The 16,379-nt window shown below is 43.3% G+C and overlaps 2 protein-coding genes across 2 annotated transcripts in view; one reads left to right on the top strand and one right to left on the bottom strand.

Annotated features, from left to right (window-relative positions):
• stk32c (serine/threonine kinase 32C) overlaps window positions 1-8,158 on the bottom strand; it is a gene marked incomplete at its 3' end in the record, with an annotated part of 106,898 nt that extends 98,740 nt beyond the window's left edge. The window contains exon 1 of the mRNA XM_080016725.1: window positions 8,054-8,158. Within this exon, the coding sequence (XP_079872851.1) occupies window positions 8,054-8,135 (82 nt within the window). The 5' untranslated portion in view covers window positions 8,136-8,158. The remainder of the gene's footprint in view (window positions 1-8,053) is intronic.
• Window positions 8,159-10,124: 1,966 nt separating this feature from the next.
• LOC307242540 (uncharacterized protein) lies at window positions 10,125-16,035 on the top strand (the record flags this gene model as incomplete). The annotated part of the gene is made up of 10 exons (XM_080017045.1): window positions 10,125-10,283; window positions 10,441-10,571; window positions 10,810-10,868; window positions 11,188-11,340; window positions 12,617-12,836; window positions 12,998-13,132; window positions 14,539-14,644; window positions 14,887-15,026; window positions 15,704-15,830; window positions 15,928-16,035. 10 exons carry the CDS (start codon window positions 10,125-10,127, stop codon window positions 16,033-16,035), a joined length of 1,338 nt encoding a protein of 445 aa, XP_079873171.1.
• Window positions 16,036-16,379: the final 344 nt, after the last annotated feature.

Below are 16,379 nucleotides of genomic sequence, written 5' to 3'. Positions count from 1 at the left end.
ATATATATATATATATATATATATATATATATATACTGTATATATATATATATATAGAGAGAGAGAGAGAGAGAGAGCGAAAGAGAGAGAGGAGGATATATTTGGTAGGTTTTGGTCACGGGTCCACTTCAAGTGTGTTTGCCTGCACTTTGCACGAGAACTGACACATGCAACACTGCACACACACACACACACACACACACACACACACACACACACACACACACACACACACACACACACACACACACACACACACACACACACACACACACACCGCTTCCTTCCCACTGTCTCCATCCTGGCTTGCCCCCTGAGCCGCTCTCTTTGAAGACTCAAGACTCACTTCAACCTGGCTACTGTCTTTCCCCCGTGTAAGCTCGAGCTAGAAGGTGCGCAGCCGGAAGTCGGACCTAAAGCTCTGCTCCACCACCTGCTCCATCGCCTGCTGCTCCGTCTCATGTGGAACAATCGATGAGTTGTGTTTTAAAACGCAGCGTATATTATTGTTTGAAAGAAAATGTGGCTTCCTGGATCAATCAATCAATCAATCAATCAATCAATCAATCAATCAATGACGAGTGACATACTGTAGATCAGATCAGATCTCGACAATAACGGTGGCCCAGTTGCCCTGGGCGACCAAATTTGGACATTGTCAACCATCTCTAGTGGTCTGAAAATAGGAAATATGGATCCCAGCTACAAAGCACCATTATCACTCAATTCTAAAAGGATTAAAACCACCGCTCCTGCCGAGTCCTCCCTGTCGACGGTCTCACAATCAAAAGAATAGTCGGACAAAAATTCGACGGCAGCTGGTGGGACTCGGGTTTCCCAAACTACGGCTCACTAGACCGCAAATGTCAGCCAAACGCCGGGCCGCTCCGTCGGATGGAAATTTCTTGGGATTCCTCAAAGTTCTCAGTGAGCTCGATCCCTTCCTGAAGGCCCTTATAGACAAATATGTCAAAGCCAACGAGGGAACGCCTTCGATATCTTTCCTATATTTTTTAATCTACCACACTCGAGTGATGCCGTCAACCCCCAACCTAACGCCAAGCGGTACCTTCCAATAACAATAATATATATTTTTTTTTAATGCTGAATGATTTGACCACATTTAATTTCCCTTTATTTCATTTCGGGAGGCTAACGTCCTGTCCGGAACAACGAGGCAATTTCTCATTTGATTTGAGGATTTTTTTTTTGTTTTTGGAATCACAATGGAAGCACAGTCGGCAAGTGCACTGGGGGGCGTGACATATTGCATCAGTGTTAACGGCATTAACAGGTTCCACCTCAGCGGATACCAGGAGCTGCAGGCGGTCACATGCGCAGCCAACGACAGGAGTCTCTATTGCACAGATGAACAAATGTGAAAGACTCAGTATTCAGTGTGAGTAACAGCCATCTCTCTCTCTCTCGCGCGCGCTCTCGCTCGCTCTCCGTTTCTATCTTTATCACTCCACCAAATCTGCTTCCATGGCCTCGTGCACTCATCCTCAAGGAGACGAGGCCGAGTCACGCACGCATGCACTCACACACGCATCGACCTCTTCATACATACAACCTTTAGAAGGAGGAGGATATTTTTTGTGTCAAAATCCAGTGTTGCTTTGAAGCGCACTTTGTCCGTGCCGGTAACTAGCGGGCAGGCATCTCCAGGAATCTAATTATATATAATATCACCGCGGTCATTTTGGAAAAACAGTCATTTTACGACATCCACAGCAAATTTCCTCTTTCTCTATTTCCAAAGGTGACAAGCCCGTGCTATAATTGGGTTCAGATGAGGTGTTTTAGGGGCTAAAGCTGTTCCTTTTTTAATTTTATTTTTAATTTTGCTTTTTATTTTATATAAAAAAAAAATATATATATATATATATATATATATATATATATATATATATATATATATATATATATATATATATATTTATTTTTTTTACAAATTTTCCTGAATTTCCCTACAGGGTATTTTTATTTTATCTTATCTTCTTTAGAGAAATGCACCAATCCTCACTATGACAAATTCACTTTATATCATAAATACTTGGTGGAATAAACCCATTCTGATTTTGATTTTGATTCCGATTCTGATTTCGACGTTCAGATCTCAATCCTTTCGTCCTTTGGCTCGAAGGCTTGACTCATTATAGACTCAGTTGGCGCCACTGGTTCACCATCACATTTAGTACGGATAGCTCCAGGCTTCATGGTTTGATTTAACTATTTATTTGTTTTTAGAAAAAAAAAAAAAAAAAAAAAAAAAACACTTTCAAATGATGATGCAAGACCAGCGAAAGCGGTTTGCGAGGCGAGACGAACGCCTGATGAGAATGTTTATCCAAAACTCTCCCCCCGAGTCGCACCCACAAACACCGTCGACCTTGGCCCGCAGATCTGCGGATAATGATGGCGGCTACGGTGAAGACGTTAATGTCATTGTGGGCGACTTGGCAAGTGAGAGGGAGACATAGGATTATTAATGTTTGAAATGCAGCACAATTGCCTTGTATCCCTGATGGAACGTAGTGAAAACGGCCTTTTATCTGTGATAGAGAGCAGTAATCAAGATGATAGGGGCTCCTACTTCCAAGGTTTCTCCATAAATCACAAAGGGATTAGACGCTGGAAACCCTAACGCCTGGCCAACTGCGTGTTTATGGGGGGGGGGGGGGGGGGGGGGGATTATTAAAATCAGAGCAGTTCCACTGGAGAGCCCCTCGTTTTACTCCTCAAAACGGATTGGAAAGGAGTCGTTGTGTCTCTTGTATGATATAATGTATAAAAAGAACAAAGTACAAATGGACATGTGTACACACGTGCCCAAATAGGTCCGAACACACTCCTCGTTTATTTTTTTATTTTTTTCCCTTCAACCTAGTCGGCTTGTTTGATGAATTTCAGGTCCATTAGGGAGCGTTTATGATTCACTGCTAAGCATATTTGGTACCATCCCAAGAGGCTTATTGCCTATACACTGACAACAATCATGAATTACCATTACTTTCATGCATGACAGTGAGCTTGTCTTAATTATGCAATTAACAAAATGGCTTCAACAGCTCATATTTCAAATACTTCCATCATGCGCGCAGGAGAGCGGGAATCAGAGCATCGGCGCCGCGTACGTTTTGCTTTGAAAGCGTTCAAAATATTGTCTTTTCCTCGGGTGAACCTTCTGAAAGCTTGATCTCTAATAGTTTACGGTATGCAAGAGGTGTGCAATATGATGAAAACGGGGTGATCATTTTCAGGGCTGATACTTGTAGAACCCAACCATATAACAATTCCCCAATAATAACTCTAAAAACGTGACACATTTTGCACAGAACTTGCATGAACCGTCCTAATAATGTAAACACACTGTAACGGCAGTGTTACTGGTACTGTAATAGATCGTTACATTATTGCCGTCATGTCAAATTTTCGGGTTGATATTTTATCCCCAAACTGATCATGCACAAACATTAAAGGTGTGCATTTTTTATAAGAAAAAAAATCTCTTGGACCGTCCCTTCACATAGAGGGTGTTAGCGGTCCAACCCAATCCAGTGGGTTCTGTCATCTCCAGGAGCGATGCAGCCCACAGCTGACGGATGAGCCGAGCGTTCCCGTTAGATAACCGGAAGCCATGTTGCGTTGGGGATCGGCGGCGTAGGGAGTGAAGAGGAAGGTAGACTGAAGAACGAAGACCTCCCTGGGGGGCTTCATGCAGAATCCCGACACGCTGTGGACTCCCCAGGAGGTGGAGGTGGGGGGTGGAGGTCCATCCCCCCACCACCACCACTGCTCTCTCAGTAAGACCCGGATGGAGCCCCGGGCACCCTGCGCTCCCGGCCGAGCTCGTTTGGTCGCAAGGCGTCAGAAAAAAGCTGATATGTTTTCAGGTTGATATATACATTTTTTTTTTTTTTTTAATCAATTGAGGAATCTCAATTGATAAAAAATATATGATCAATCAAAAATACGCCGCATCTCCTGTTTCAATCTTCTGCAGCGGAACATCCTCATCTTCATCATCTCTTTTTCAATGACAGGGAATTCGGAGTTGTCTTGAATGTTTTGCGATACGAGAGAGAGGTGATTGAGACTGGGAGGCGAGACAGAGGAGGAGGGGCGTTGGCACTTGTGTGATATGATACGGAATACTATAACACTGGTTCCTCCTTGAGGTTGATAAATGCTGAGAAAAGCCCAATATATGAATTATATATAATGTTTACTTGCTGCTTGTCAGAGAGGAGATGCTTTGCAGATCCAGCAATTAGCTCGTTTGCATCTGCCCTTCCTGGCCATGGAATAAATTGAATAAACACAATACTAATCACATTCCCAATCTTCATCAAATTAAAGAAAATATACAGTACCTCCAGCCCCCGCCCTACATACGCACAGGCAAGCGAAACAGAACACACACACAGAAATTCTAACTTATAAAAAAGCAAATCAAATCATGAAAACAAAGTGAAAGGCTTATATCAGAATTATATGAATGCAAAAATGTCTGGTCACGTAAAATCTGTTTCTCAACTTCACGAGTGAGGGTTTGATTTTATATAATTTGACAGCTAAATCTATTCCATTCCATTATTCTATGGCTTGAAAAAAACCCCATTTAAATTTAAAAATTAAATAAATAAATAAATAAATAAATAATAATTATAATAATAATAGTAATAATAATAAAGCTACAGGCAGCAATGCATGGGGTCCAGGTTAGTCGGTGTGATGTGTGTGACCAAACGATGTACAACCCCTGTTCGCAATACTGAAGAATTTAATAATGTTAATGGTAAGGTTTTTTTTTTTACTTAATGCAATGTATGTCCTTTTATAATGTGTTCCTTTTGCACTTTGACTCCATGATTTTGATGTTTTATGTGAAGCACTCTCAATTGCCTTGTTGTCGCAATGTGCTATATAAATAAACTTGCCTTGCCTATAACTACAGCCCCTTTCCCACTTGCACTGAAAGCCATAAATCTACTGGCAATGTTCTGTATTGGCTTTGTGTGGAAACAGGAGCCAATGTCGATGTTTCGTAAAAGCCTTTCCACAAATCTATCCACTCTCAAAGTAGTATCATTGCCGTAAAGCATTGGAGCCAAATTTAAATAAGGCACAAAAAGTGGGTTTTTACAAATATTTATTTTGTACAAATATATCAAAATGTATTTGTTTTCGAAAAAAAAAAAAGCGAGTCCAATCCAAACCGCGGCGCTCGGCTGCAAATTTTCTGAGGAGAACGTTCCTTCTCCGGAGGCAGAGAGTGTAGGACAAGTTGAAAGTGATCACACTGATTTAATAACACTGGGTGAGGGTTATTGCGTCCGGGGATGAGGACTCGGGGAGACGGGGAGGGAAGCGCTGGTCTAAAAAAGATTCTGTTTCCTATTCTCGTATGATATTATAAAACCTCTCACGAGTTTAACGTAATGTCTCCATAACAGTCATGTACTGTATGTGGGAACAGACTCCACACGGAACTTTAGCGTAAAAGGAGGCTGTGTGGAAATGACTACCGCCTTCCTTTTCTGGATATTTAGTATCCACTAATGTTACGGATTCAATGTGGGAAAGGGGTTTATAACTATCAGGGCTTAATTTGTGCCGGATCCTGTCGGAAAATTATCCAGGACCTCCCAGATTGGGACCGGCACCTAGTTGACGTTAATCACATACTTGTCAACCCTCCCATTTTCCCCGGGATTATTCTGTAGTTTACCCTAGCCCTCGTGCTGTCCTTCTGTGTAAATAATTTCCCGTAAATATTTTTAACCTTCCAAAAATAAAACTCTCCTTCTCCGATCTCCCTGCTCAGCGATCCCTCTGCCTGATCAGAGTGATCCCTGCGCGTCCCCATTTCCCATTTCTCAAAAAAACACAATAACAACAGTGTGTTTTTTATCGTAGATGTATTTATTTTCCTAATTGAATGAAACAAAAAAGGCCTGTGTGTAACGGGGATGTGTAATGATGACGCACGATCTTTTCACGAGACCTTTTGGTATCGCCTCCTACTACCATTTCTACAGCTATAGTCCAATGTGGATCAAACTGGGACCACAGCATGGCTGAACTGCCCCGAATACAACTATCATTCATTCGTGTCCATGGTTTTAATGGTTTCTGAGCGCCAGACACTTTGACCGTTGATAATGGCTTGGAGAATAATGATAATAAATATAACCAAATAAATTGTCCGTCATGGAATACACCTTTATGTTATAATGGCAACAAATCTGGCTTTGACGATGAAATATAAATTTATTGTCGACTACCATTAATTTGGAATTTGACTGAATATATAAGGACTAATAGAAATGTATGCCAAACGAGTGTTTTTCCACTTTAATCTCTTCCCTGCCGCCACTCTTAAATGCCTCTTCCGTTTTCAAACGTGGCCGTGAACCAGGGCTTGTCATTGTTATAACTCACCGCGGTGCTAGCAATATACAGCTGTCCTCACAGTAGCTGGCGTCCCAGCGTCATCCAGATTGTCATTACGCGTTGTGGATAGTGGTGTAGAAGTGATCCAGTGTGTTCTCCTCTCTGCTCAGACAGTTAATAAGCTGCTTGTATTTCGGGAGTTTGTGTCTTAAATTAAATTTTTTAAAGGCCCTTCAACATGGTATATAACCAAATTAATTGTCTGTAATGGAATACAACCTTATGTTCAGTGCTTAATTTGTAAATCAGGAGGTGCAGAAAGACAAAGCGGCTGCTGATCCCGCAGGTCGGCCGGAGAAAAAACATCACAGAACGTATGCACGGAGCATGGGGGGTGGGGGTACATCTAAAATAAAAACACACGATTTGTATTTGTTTTGTTTGGAAAAAAGGGAACGCGCAGCAGGACGAGGATCACTCCCTCTCCATTAGGCATTTCCCGGCGCTGCCACAGAACACATCAAAACTACAGTGCCTTTTTTTTTTTTTTATTGTGGATGTATTTATTTTCCTAAATTAATGAACAAAAAAAAGCCCTGTGTGTAACGGGGAGACCTCCTCAGTCACTCTTCGGGCTGGACCCCTAACAATAATAATAATAATAATAATAATAATAATAATAATAATAAACGATTGTGCAAAGCCAGTACTGCAGCACTGAATATGAGCACAGTATAATCAGACAAAATCAATAGTTGGCAAATAACAATCAAACCGCGAAAAGAATAAATTACAAATAATGTCATAAGATCGGACCAGTAAAAATGTTAATACAACATGAGTCCGGACGTTAAACACTTGTTTCTTCATGTTATTGCATTCTTTTGTTTTAAAGTTAAAATGGCACTCCACAGGATTGTCTGTGTTTGGGTGGATTACACTGCAAGTTCCAGGATTACATTCAAACCGAAGCCTATACTTTTCAACTTCTGGGTTGAAAACGATCACTTTCTTTTCTCCAAAGCATTTCTTCTTCTGATCGATTGATTTGTTGTTGTTGTTTTTGTTTGTTTGTTTGTTTGTATTGGTCACTTGAGGTGGGGGGGACATTTTTTCATACAAGGATGCCGTTCTTTTTGGTGGATATTCAGCCATTTAGACAATTCACCGGCCATAACTAGATTCGCTTCTATATCGTGGCTGACCGGCGGCGGACCCTGCCACCAACAACAGAAACAGCACATGGAGGAACAGATAGAGAACACAAACATATTGAACAGGTGTTTCTTATCAAGTCGGTGCCCAAAAAGAAAATAGTATTAAAAGTGGGATTTTTTTTTTTTTAATACTAAAACAATGTCACGGATTACCACTTTAAATAGACTGCTGACAGACAGGAGTCGTGCCTATCAGTAAAAAGTTGGGCGGCACACCCGCCTGAGCCCCCCTAGCCCCCCTGCACTAAACACTATCCAAAACCATGCGCTTCTCTGGTCGAGACCAGACACCCGTGTAGATAAGTGTAACATGGAATAATGTTAATGAACTGACGATGTGCTGTCTCGTCTCCCTGCATCGTAACAACTTGAACCGCACACGGACGAGCTCAGCTCCCGGTGCTGCAGCGACAGTGGGTCTCTCACACTTTACTCACCATCCTCCTTCTCATCGAACACTGGTCTTTTTGAGGAACTGTTGGCTCCCATCCTCTTCTTCCACTTGCCCCAGTGAAACATTGATGCGCAGGCTCAGGTTGCATTCCTCGCCCCTTGGGAAAAAAAAAAACAAAAAACAAACAAACAAACAAAAAACTACAACTTTGTGCTGCACGCTGGATTCAAACGCAGCGCATTCTTGCCGTGTCCATTATTAGTGTTATTGTTATTATTGTTGTTGTTGTTGTTGTTATTCTCTCTATCTCCTGCATTCAGTCTCGGTCGGCACAAAGCGGAACAGGGCAGCGGAGTCACCGCTGCGGCGAGGAGTGGGAAACTGAACGGACCGATCGAGGAACGGGGAGAAACGGGGAGAAAGGGGGAACCACCGGGGTCCTTTTCCAGTTGTCTCTTCCGTGCTGGTGTCCCGGTGGGGTGTGACCGCTGCCGGGCGCGGCGTAAGGAACCGTGCACGTCTAGGTCCGGGTCCGGGTCCACGTCCGGGCGCAGCCTCCGTGCGGCGGACTGGAGGGACGGAGCGATGTGATCCTCCGGACTGGAGGGCTGAGCCGCCTGCTACTGGAGCCCGTGGTACCTCAGTGAATCCAGGCATCGCGAATCTAATTAGAAGATGGGTGGTGGTGGGTGGTGCCAGATCATTGATGGGAAAGGGGTTTAACACTTTATCAACCGACGGAACGGTTGGCTCTGTTATGCTACAGTACGATGCATTACAGTATATAAAACACATTATTTATTATTATAGATAGATGGATAGATAGGTAGATAGATAGATAGATAGATAGATAGATAGGTAGATAGATAGATAGATAGATAGATAGATAGATAGATAGATAGATAGATAGATAGATAGATAGATAGACAGATAGATAGATAGATTGAAATTATATCTATTCATATATTTAGGTGTAAATAAAATATTATTTATTTATTGATATAAATAATTTATATTTATTGTTTGTTGTTGTTGTTTTTTTGTCCTGAATTAAAATTAAAAATATATATATATTATTATTATTATTATTATTATTGTTGTTTTCCTCGTTCTCAAAGTCCCTTAGTGATTAATGAAGTATTATGTTATAGATAGATAGATATTTTATAGTTAGACAGACAGACAGACAGACAGACAGACAGACAGACAGACAGACAGACAGACAGACAGACAGACAGATGGGTAGATGTTTTATTTAATAACCAAACGCGGACGTGGTCAAACAGGCACACAATGCTGGCTTTTTTGCATTTCGCTCTGTTTGACCATTGCCGTTCGCCGTAGGTGATGTTGCCCTCGTTGCTATGGTTACGTCTCACTTTTCGCAGTAGCCAAGTGAACGTTGGAAGTTTGCGTTGTCATACCGTGATATTTCACTTCTCCACACGGTAACACTATGACTTACAGCTACATTCATTCGTTCGTCGTTGCACTTTTAGTTCGACTTTTCGAGGCTGCTTGTGAATGAGCGTCATTTGTAACTGAGCTAGCGTCTGAAAGCACGACTCTCAATGAAAGTTAGTGGCACCAAAGCTAATTGAAATTAATTTTAGGCGTTCAGAAAATAGATAAAAGTTAATCCTGTCTACACTTAATCTACAGCCTATGTTCTGAAGAATAATATAAATATATATATATATTATATTATATTATATTATATTATGTAAATAAATGCAGTTAATTATGCTGTTGATCTTGGCAGTTTCTCTTGTAAACCTTCATCTAACATGGTCAGGCAGATGAGATGAGATACAATTGTATTGATCCCTGTGGGGGGATGCAGGTGTTACAGCAACAGGAAATGATAGAAATTCAATTCAATATATGTATGTACACATATAAACGGGAGTTAAGAGCACTTGTAAAAATACAAATAGTGTATAAATGTGACCCATCCAGCTAAGTTGAATTTCTGAAAGCTTGAAATCAACCCAAATTGTGTTTCTCTTTTCAGACATCAGTGGCGAGCGATGGAGCCGCACATAAGTAACTGTCACCCGGGAGGATTTGATAAATAGTCCACGTCAACTAATCATCCAAACACCGTCTTCACAATGTCCCCCGAGGAGCTGGAGGACACAAAACTAGACCCACTGCCTGAGATTGCAGCGTCCAATGGGGAGCTGTCGAAATGTTTTGAATCTGAGACTCTATTTCTAAGCAGGAGGAAGTTGGATGACGTGGGAGGGATTCTGAAAAATAGCACACTGAAGGTTAGTTTCAAACTTCTCTTCACTTTCCAGTCAGATGTATTGGTCAACACGTGGCTCCGAGCAAATTATCTAAAAAAGGCAAAATATGTGCTGTGCGTTTATATTTTTGTTTCCCTGGAGCAATTATGTGTTCTATAATTATTTCCCCATCGGACAGAATTTATATCTTGAAGGCAATCGCATATCCAACCTCCCGGATTCACTCTTCAGCAGCTTGCCCAGTCTGCTGTGGCTGGACCTCAGAAATAACCTAATTGGATCCCTGCCAGCTGGAATAGGCTTACACAGGTGGGCTGTTTGTCAGCTACTGTCATTTTCTGTACAGTACGTTGCTGTTTTACGTGCATGCAGCATGTGTGCAATTCAAACCAACAATGAGGTTCAACAGTTTATTTAAAATGTAGCCTTAATTCTGCAATTTATTTTGATTTCCTCAGTACAGTGCACTCTGCACATGCACTGCTCCATGAATGATAACACTATAGCCCTCATAATCGTACATCAATTTTCAAATTGGTTTATTCAGATCCCTGAACACATTGCTGCTGGAGGGAAATCCCATCTCAGAGCTTCCACCAGAGCTGGGTGAGTTGAGTTCAGCCATGTGTAGCTTTTCCTTTCTCATTTCAGTGTCTTTGAACATCTGTTTCATCGGCACCCATTAATCAATTTTGAATAGATGAAGGCACCATGTACCTTGTATAACAATAGGATTAAATATTTAAGGTCAGCCTCCTCTAATATCAAATAAGTTTTATGAATAAAAACGTTTTATATCCCTCCCCTTATTAAATTACCGATTTGCAAAAAACATTAAACTGTAAATCCCTCTGAATTACCGTAGGACACCCGCTAAATTCCGAAAATACATAATTCCGTCCCATTTATTTTCTCTTTTCCCTAGGTAATGTGATTACACTCAGAGCACTCAACCTGAGAAATTGCCCCGTCAGGTTCCCGCCCCGACACGTCGTGCACCAGGGGGTTCGGTGCATCCTTCAGTACCTGAGGAGCGTCATGGCAGAGCGCCCGCTGAGTGTCCCCGCGCCTCGCCCAGGTGAACGAAATGAGACGTATCACCAGACATTCAGGAGTCCGACAGCGGGGACTTCGCTCTGCTCTTGCCCCCTCAATCCATCGTAGCCATCTGCTCTTTTTACTTTTTTCATTTATTTTTATTTTTTTTCAATGGCTGCAAAAATAACTCCCCGCCCTGGTTCCACTACAGTGCTGTGACTTCTGTTCCCTTGGAGACGCAGCATGCCAATCGGCTGATGTTATTGTTTGTTTGGTTTTTTGTTTTTTTTGGGGGGGGGGGGGGGGGTTGTCCCACTCTGTAATATTTTTAGCTGGATTGAAATGATCGATAACCTGTGGGCTCCGAATGGGGGAATTATCTGTCACTTGTCTCTCGCTTGTCTTCCTGACTGGCCCAAGACAGCCCTCCACAGGACGGCTGCTGCTGCTGCACAACACTCTCCTTCATCCTTTATCTCACCGTCTATGAGGTTATTAGCAGTGAGAGTGCCCATGGCTCCTGGGGTAGAGATATTCCACTTTAGTGGATGCCGCGTATTGTTAATGTGCAAATAGCGACGCATAAAGATTATTTCATTTAATTTCAGAGCACTTCTTCAGTGATGATTTTCCAAGATTTGCATTGTAATCTGCTCAAATTACCGTGTTGCGGTTTACATAATTAGAAAAAGATTTGGGCCTTTGGGGGCAGGGGAGCTTACGCCCGCTCAGCATAATTATCCTTCACTTGGTCACAGGTTAGGGGCCATTCATATTCATCAGCGGATTTAATTATATTCGTTTTTCGCCGCTTATCACCATGCGTGATTATTACTGTTTAATCGGCTGAATTTATTTTGCATGTCCCACCGTTAGATTCCTCAGCGTCTGAAACTACTATGACAGATTACTGATATATTGTTTACTGAAATTCAATGAAAACCCATGGTAATTGGTATTATTAAAAAATGTAAACTTACTATTTGTGTTGTGTCGGACAGGACAATATTTTACTATACTCATTTGAGTGTTTATGAACACAGCAATGTTGTGGAATTTAAGCAATTTTGATGAAACCCCAAGGTAGAATATTTACATCAATAGTTTTTAATTCTACCAGCATCTAAATGTTACTAACCAGCAGTAGAGGGTCCTTTCCTCTTAAAGGAGTGTATCTTCTGGGAAAACACAGCTGTAGAATTTTATTTGGCGTTCATCATCTACTGGGCCCTCTAGAGGGCAAAACAGGGATTGTTTTCAGGCGCCGTGACGTTCAGCCCCATCTCCCGGGGTTTTTTTTTTGTTGGTGTTGGCAGATATGCCCCCCGTGGACAGGCTCCAGCTGTCAGAATTGATGAAGTCCAGCATCGAGCTGTGTGAGGAAGAGGGGGAAGATGAGCTGGTGGATCAGGAGGGGCTCCAACGGTTCAGGGAGCTCAAGGACAGGATGATCCACATGGACATGGCAGCGCTTGGCCGCCCATTCCAGAGGATGAAGCAGGGAGATAGAAAGCCACAGCTGCCGCTTATCAAGAGGTAAATATACATGAGACAAACTTTTCCTTTAAGTTGTAGAAATTTGAGGTGTCCTTTAATGACTTTCCGTGGAGAAGATGTTTGGAAATTAAAGGTAATTAAAGAAAACTCCCAATAGCTGTTTCCTCTGGGACTGACTGACATTTTGATCTACATGTCAGGAAGAGAGAGATCGCCAAGCCCAGCACAGTTCTCCGTCCCCTCGACCTCAAGTGCTGGAAGAGTTTGCAGGAGAGGAGACTGGCTGCCACGATGGGACCGAAAGACAAGCAAGCCGTCCAGGAGCGGCGAAAAAAGTATTATTTCTGAAGACTTAGTTATAAGGGCTGTCGGTCTTATAAACCTCCTAACGAATAAACCGCCACACCCCTCGCACCCCTCCTGCCTCGCCTGATTCGGGTTTGACTTGCTTGGTGGACTCACATCCCCACACATTGCTATTCTAACTGCAATTGCCAACAGCAGATATTGAGCACTGTGGTTTTTTCCGGGGTAGCGGGGTGCTGGTTGGTTGGTGTGGGGACGTGGTTGGCCGGGGAGGGCCTGGTGGGCCTAGTGGGCCCCCTGCCGGCTGGGTTTGAGTCCTGGCTGATTGCGCCTGGTGGTTTCTGGCATGCTGCAACCTGGTGGGGTTGCGGAGAGTGCCGCGGGTGCCTTCCGGGGCCCCTGGGGAGCCGCTTGCTGTTGTGGGTGTGGGTTGGGTTGTGGGGGGCAGCTGTCAGCTTCTGCTGCCGCTGTGCGGCTGCTCTGCGGCAGGTGCCGGGGGTGGCAGAGGGCCCATACAGTATATCCTGCGGCCTGCTGGCGTCGGCTGTGGTGGGTGGGACGGGCCTCGCTCTTGCGCGAGCCGTGGGTGGGCATGGGGGTCCTGCCGGCTCACCTGCGGGGTGCGCTGTTCGAGGCAGAGTGTCGGTCTGTAGGCGCGGGACCTTGCTCCGGGCCTGTTGCCCGCGGCCCGGGTTCTGCGCCTGCGGCTGGGTGTTTGTAGGCTGCGGGACTCGGGTGGTTTCGGGGCCTTTTGCGCTGCTTGGAGGCGCTACGATATAATACCGACCTTATACACCAGAACCAATTGAGACAAGTCCTGTACACTCACCGCCCGACACACACACACACACACACACACACACACACACACACCCACACACACACACAAACACACACACACACACACACACACACACACACATTTACGCGGTCTCATCACAGGCACACACACACACCAAAAAAAGGATAGCCCGCCACAAAAATAGTACCCAAGGAGAGATTCAGAGAGAGGTGCTTACCTTGCAGCTTTAGAAAGCAACGCCATTGTGTCAAATTAGCATCTCATAAGGTGCCAGAGAGTGTGGGCCAGACAGATCGATATTTATCCACTAAATATGTTGCCAGTGAGGGTATCCATAGCCACCTTGCCCTGTATGCTAAGCAGACAGGTGCCAGGGTCCTTGCTCAAACGTCCTCTGTTTGTATTTCCAAAGAAAAACAATGAATGTGTGTTCATATTATTATCAGAAACATTGCGAGCCACTTATCATCAAGCAAATCTAAAGCACTGATTAGAGTGGAAGCCCCCAGTAGTGTAAAACCAGTCCTGCGGGGTATGAGACCGCAGTCCTGACCAGGAAAAGTTCAAATTTAATCCTAAACTGAAGTTTTAACAGGGGGATTACCATGCAGCTTTTCCTCTCCATGTCCTCAGAGACCAGGAGATTCTCCGGGAATGGCGCACAAATGCCAAGGTCGTGCAGGAGAGGAAAATGTTGGAGCTTGAGCAGAAGAAGCGAGAGGAACAGAGGGCAGAGGAGGTACTATGTCAGTTCCAACTGAGTGTGATTCTGGGCAAATAATGGGAGCGGTTCAATTTTCCTTCCATATTATTTTATCCAGTTCATTATCTGACCACACGGGAGCAGCATAACACCATCTCGGTCGATGGCACAAAAGGTCAAATAGGAACAGTTCTATATATCTTCTACCTCATTGATTAAAGTTCAAAATGAATGTAGTTAATGAAATGTGATAGCCAGAGAACCTCTCTCTGTTTCAGGCTCTGGAGAAGACTCTCCATTCTCTAAACTTCAAGCCATGTGCAGAGGACCAGAGTGAGGCCTCTGCAGCTCCAGCTACAAACCCCCCACAGAGGAAGCAGAGGCCTTTGGTCTCTCAAAAGAACCAGGAGGAGGCCAGGTAAGTAGGGAGAAAGATACGGTATCTATTATAAAATGCAGACAAATTCTTTTGATGTTACAATCAGGGTAGCACTACAAGCAGAGCATGTTACATGTTAAGGATGTTGCCTTGGAGGCCTTATTGGAAAGGCATGAGAATAGCTGACAGAGCGGACGCAGATCATATTAACATGCATTGATAACAAAGAAAATGTTATTTTGAGCGAATTTGGTCAAATACACTCATTTGTCAAACGTTAATGTACTATCCAACAGTTACTGCCACAGCGGCCATTTAAAGGGGAAAGACAGACCCACCTAGTGGACAGACAGAGATGTTACAATTTCCAGCAATTTTCTTTGTTCTATTTGGGGCCGCATTTGACCTGTGAAAAACACAGATTTGTATGTGTACTGTGCACTTTAGTGAACTCGACTGTACATTTTAACATGATTATTAACTTCTTGATATGTTCTCACCAATCGGTAGCTGCTGGTTTGCCTTTCATGCCACAAGGCGGGTCCCCAACCACATGCCTTAAGACAACAATACAAATACAATTGTCAATAACAACTACCTTCAGATCACAGGTTCATAGTTACTTGACTGACAGCCGATTAATAAGTCATTAAAGTTTTCTTTGTGTGTTTGTTGTTGTTTTTTTAAATAACCCCTGACATATGCAATGCCTCTAGAGAAGCCCGTGAGCGTGAGCTGGAGCTGCGGATTCGTACTCATGTACGGATGATGCAGGAGAGACACAGGAAGCCCGCGGGAACAGCAGAGAAACAAAAGGCGGCGGCGGAACGGGATTTGAAAGAGGTCTGATCAAAACCTCAAGTCACGTCCCACACACACAGACGGACGATGCTGTCACAGACACGTAAATGTCATCTATCCCGAATCGTTGTGTTCACAGGCCATCAAGATCCAAGCGGAGCTGCTGGAGAGGAAACGGGGGAAACCCATGGAATATCGATTCAGTGCCTTCACTGGAGACACCTCGCCAGAATTACACGACAAGTGACCGGGTCCTATGTTTGTCTGTTGAATCTTGCATACTCCACAGCAAAAACATATTTCAATTATGATTTTTAAATACCTATACAAATTAGGGTTATTCACTTAAAAGTAAAGATTCAACATTTGTTACAGTAACAGTGAGTGACTGCTTTGAATGGCTTGTCCCCCCTCTTAGTATACAATGAATCATACAGTAGGATAGATAGACAGACAGACAGACAGACAGACAGACAGACAGACAGACAGACAGACAGATAGATAGATAGATAGATAGATAGATAGATAGATAGATAGATAGATAGATAGATGTTGTGATGTGAGATGATGTGATGTCAGGATTATTTTTAA

The sequence above is a fragment of the Zeus faber genome (assembly GCF_960531495.2).
Source record: "Zeus faber genome assembly, chromosome: 16".
Classification (NCBI taxonomy): domain Eukaryota; kingdom Metazoa; phylum Chordata; class Actinopteri; order Zeiformes; family Zeidae; genus Zeus; species Zeus faber.
The sequence above is the reverse complement of the archived record's forward strand: the minus strand, read 5'-3'. Positions and strand labels throughout refer to the sequence as shown.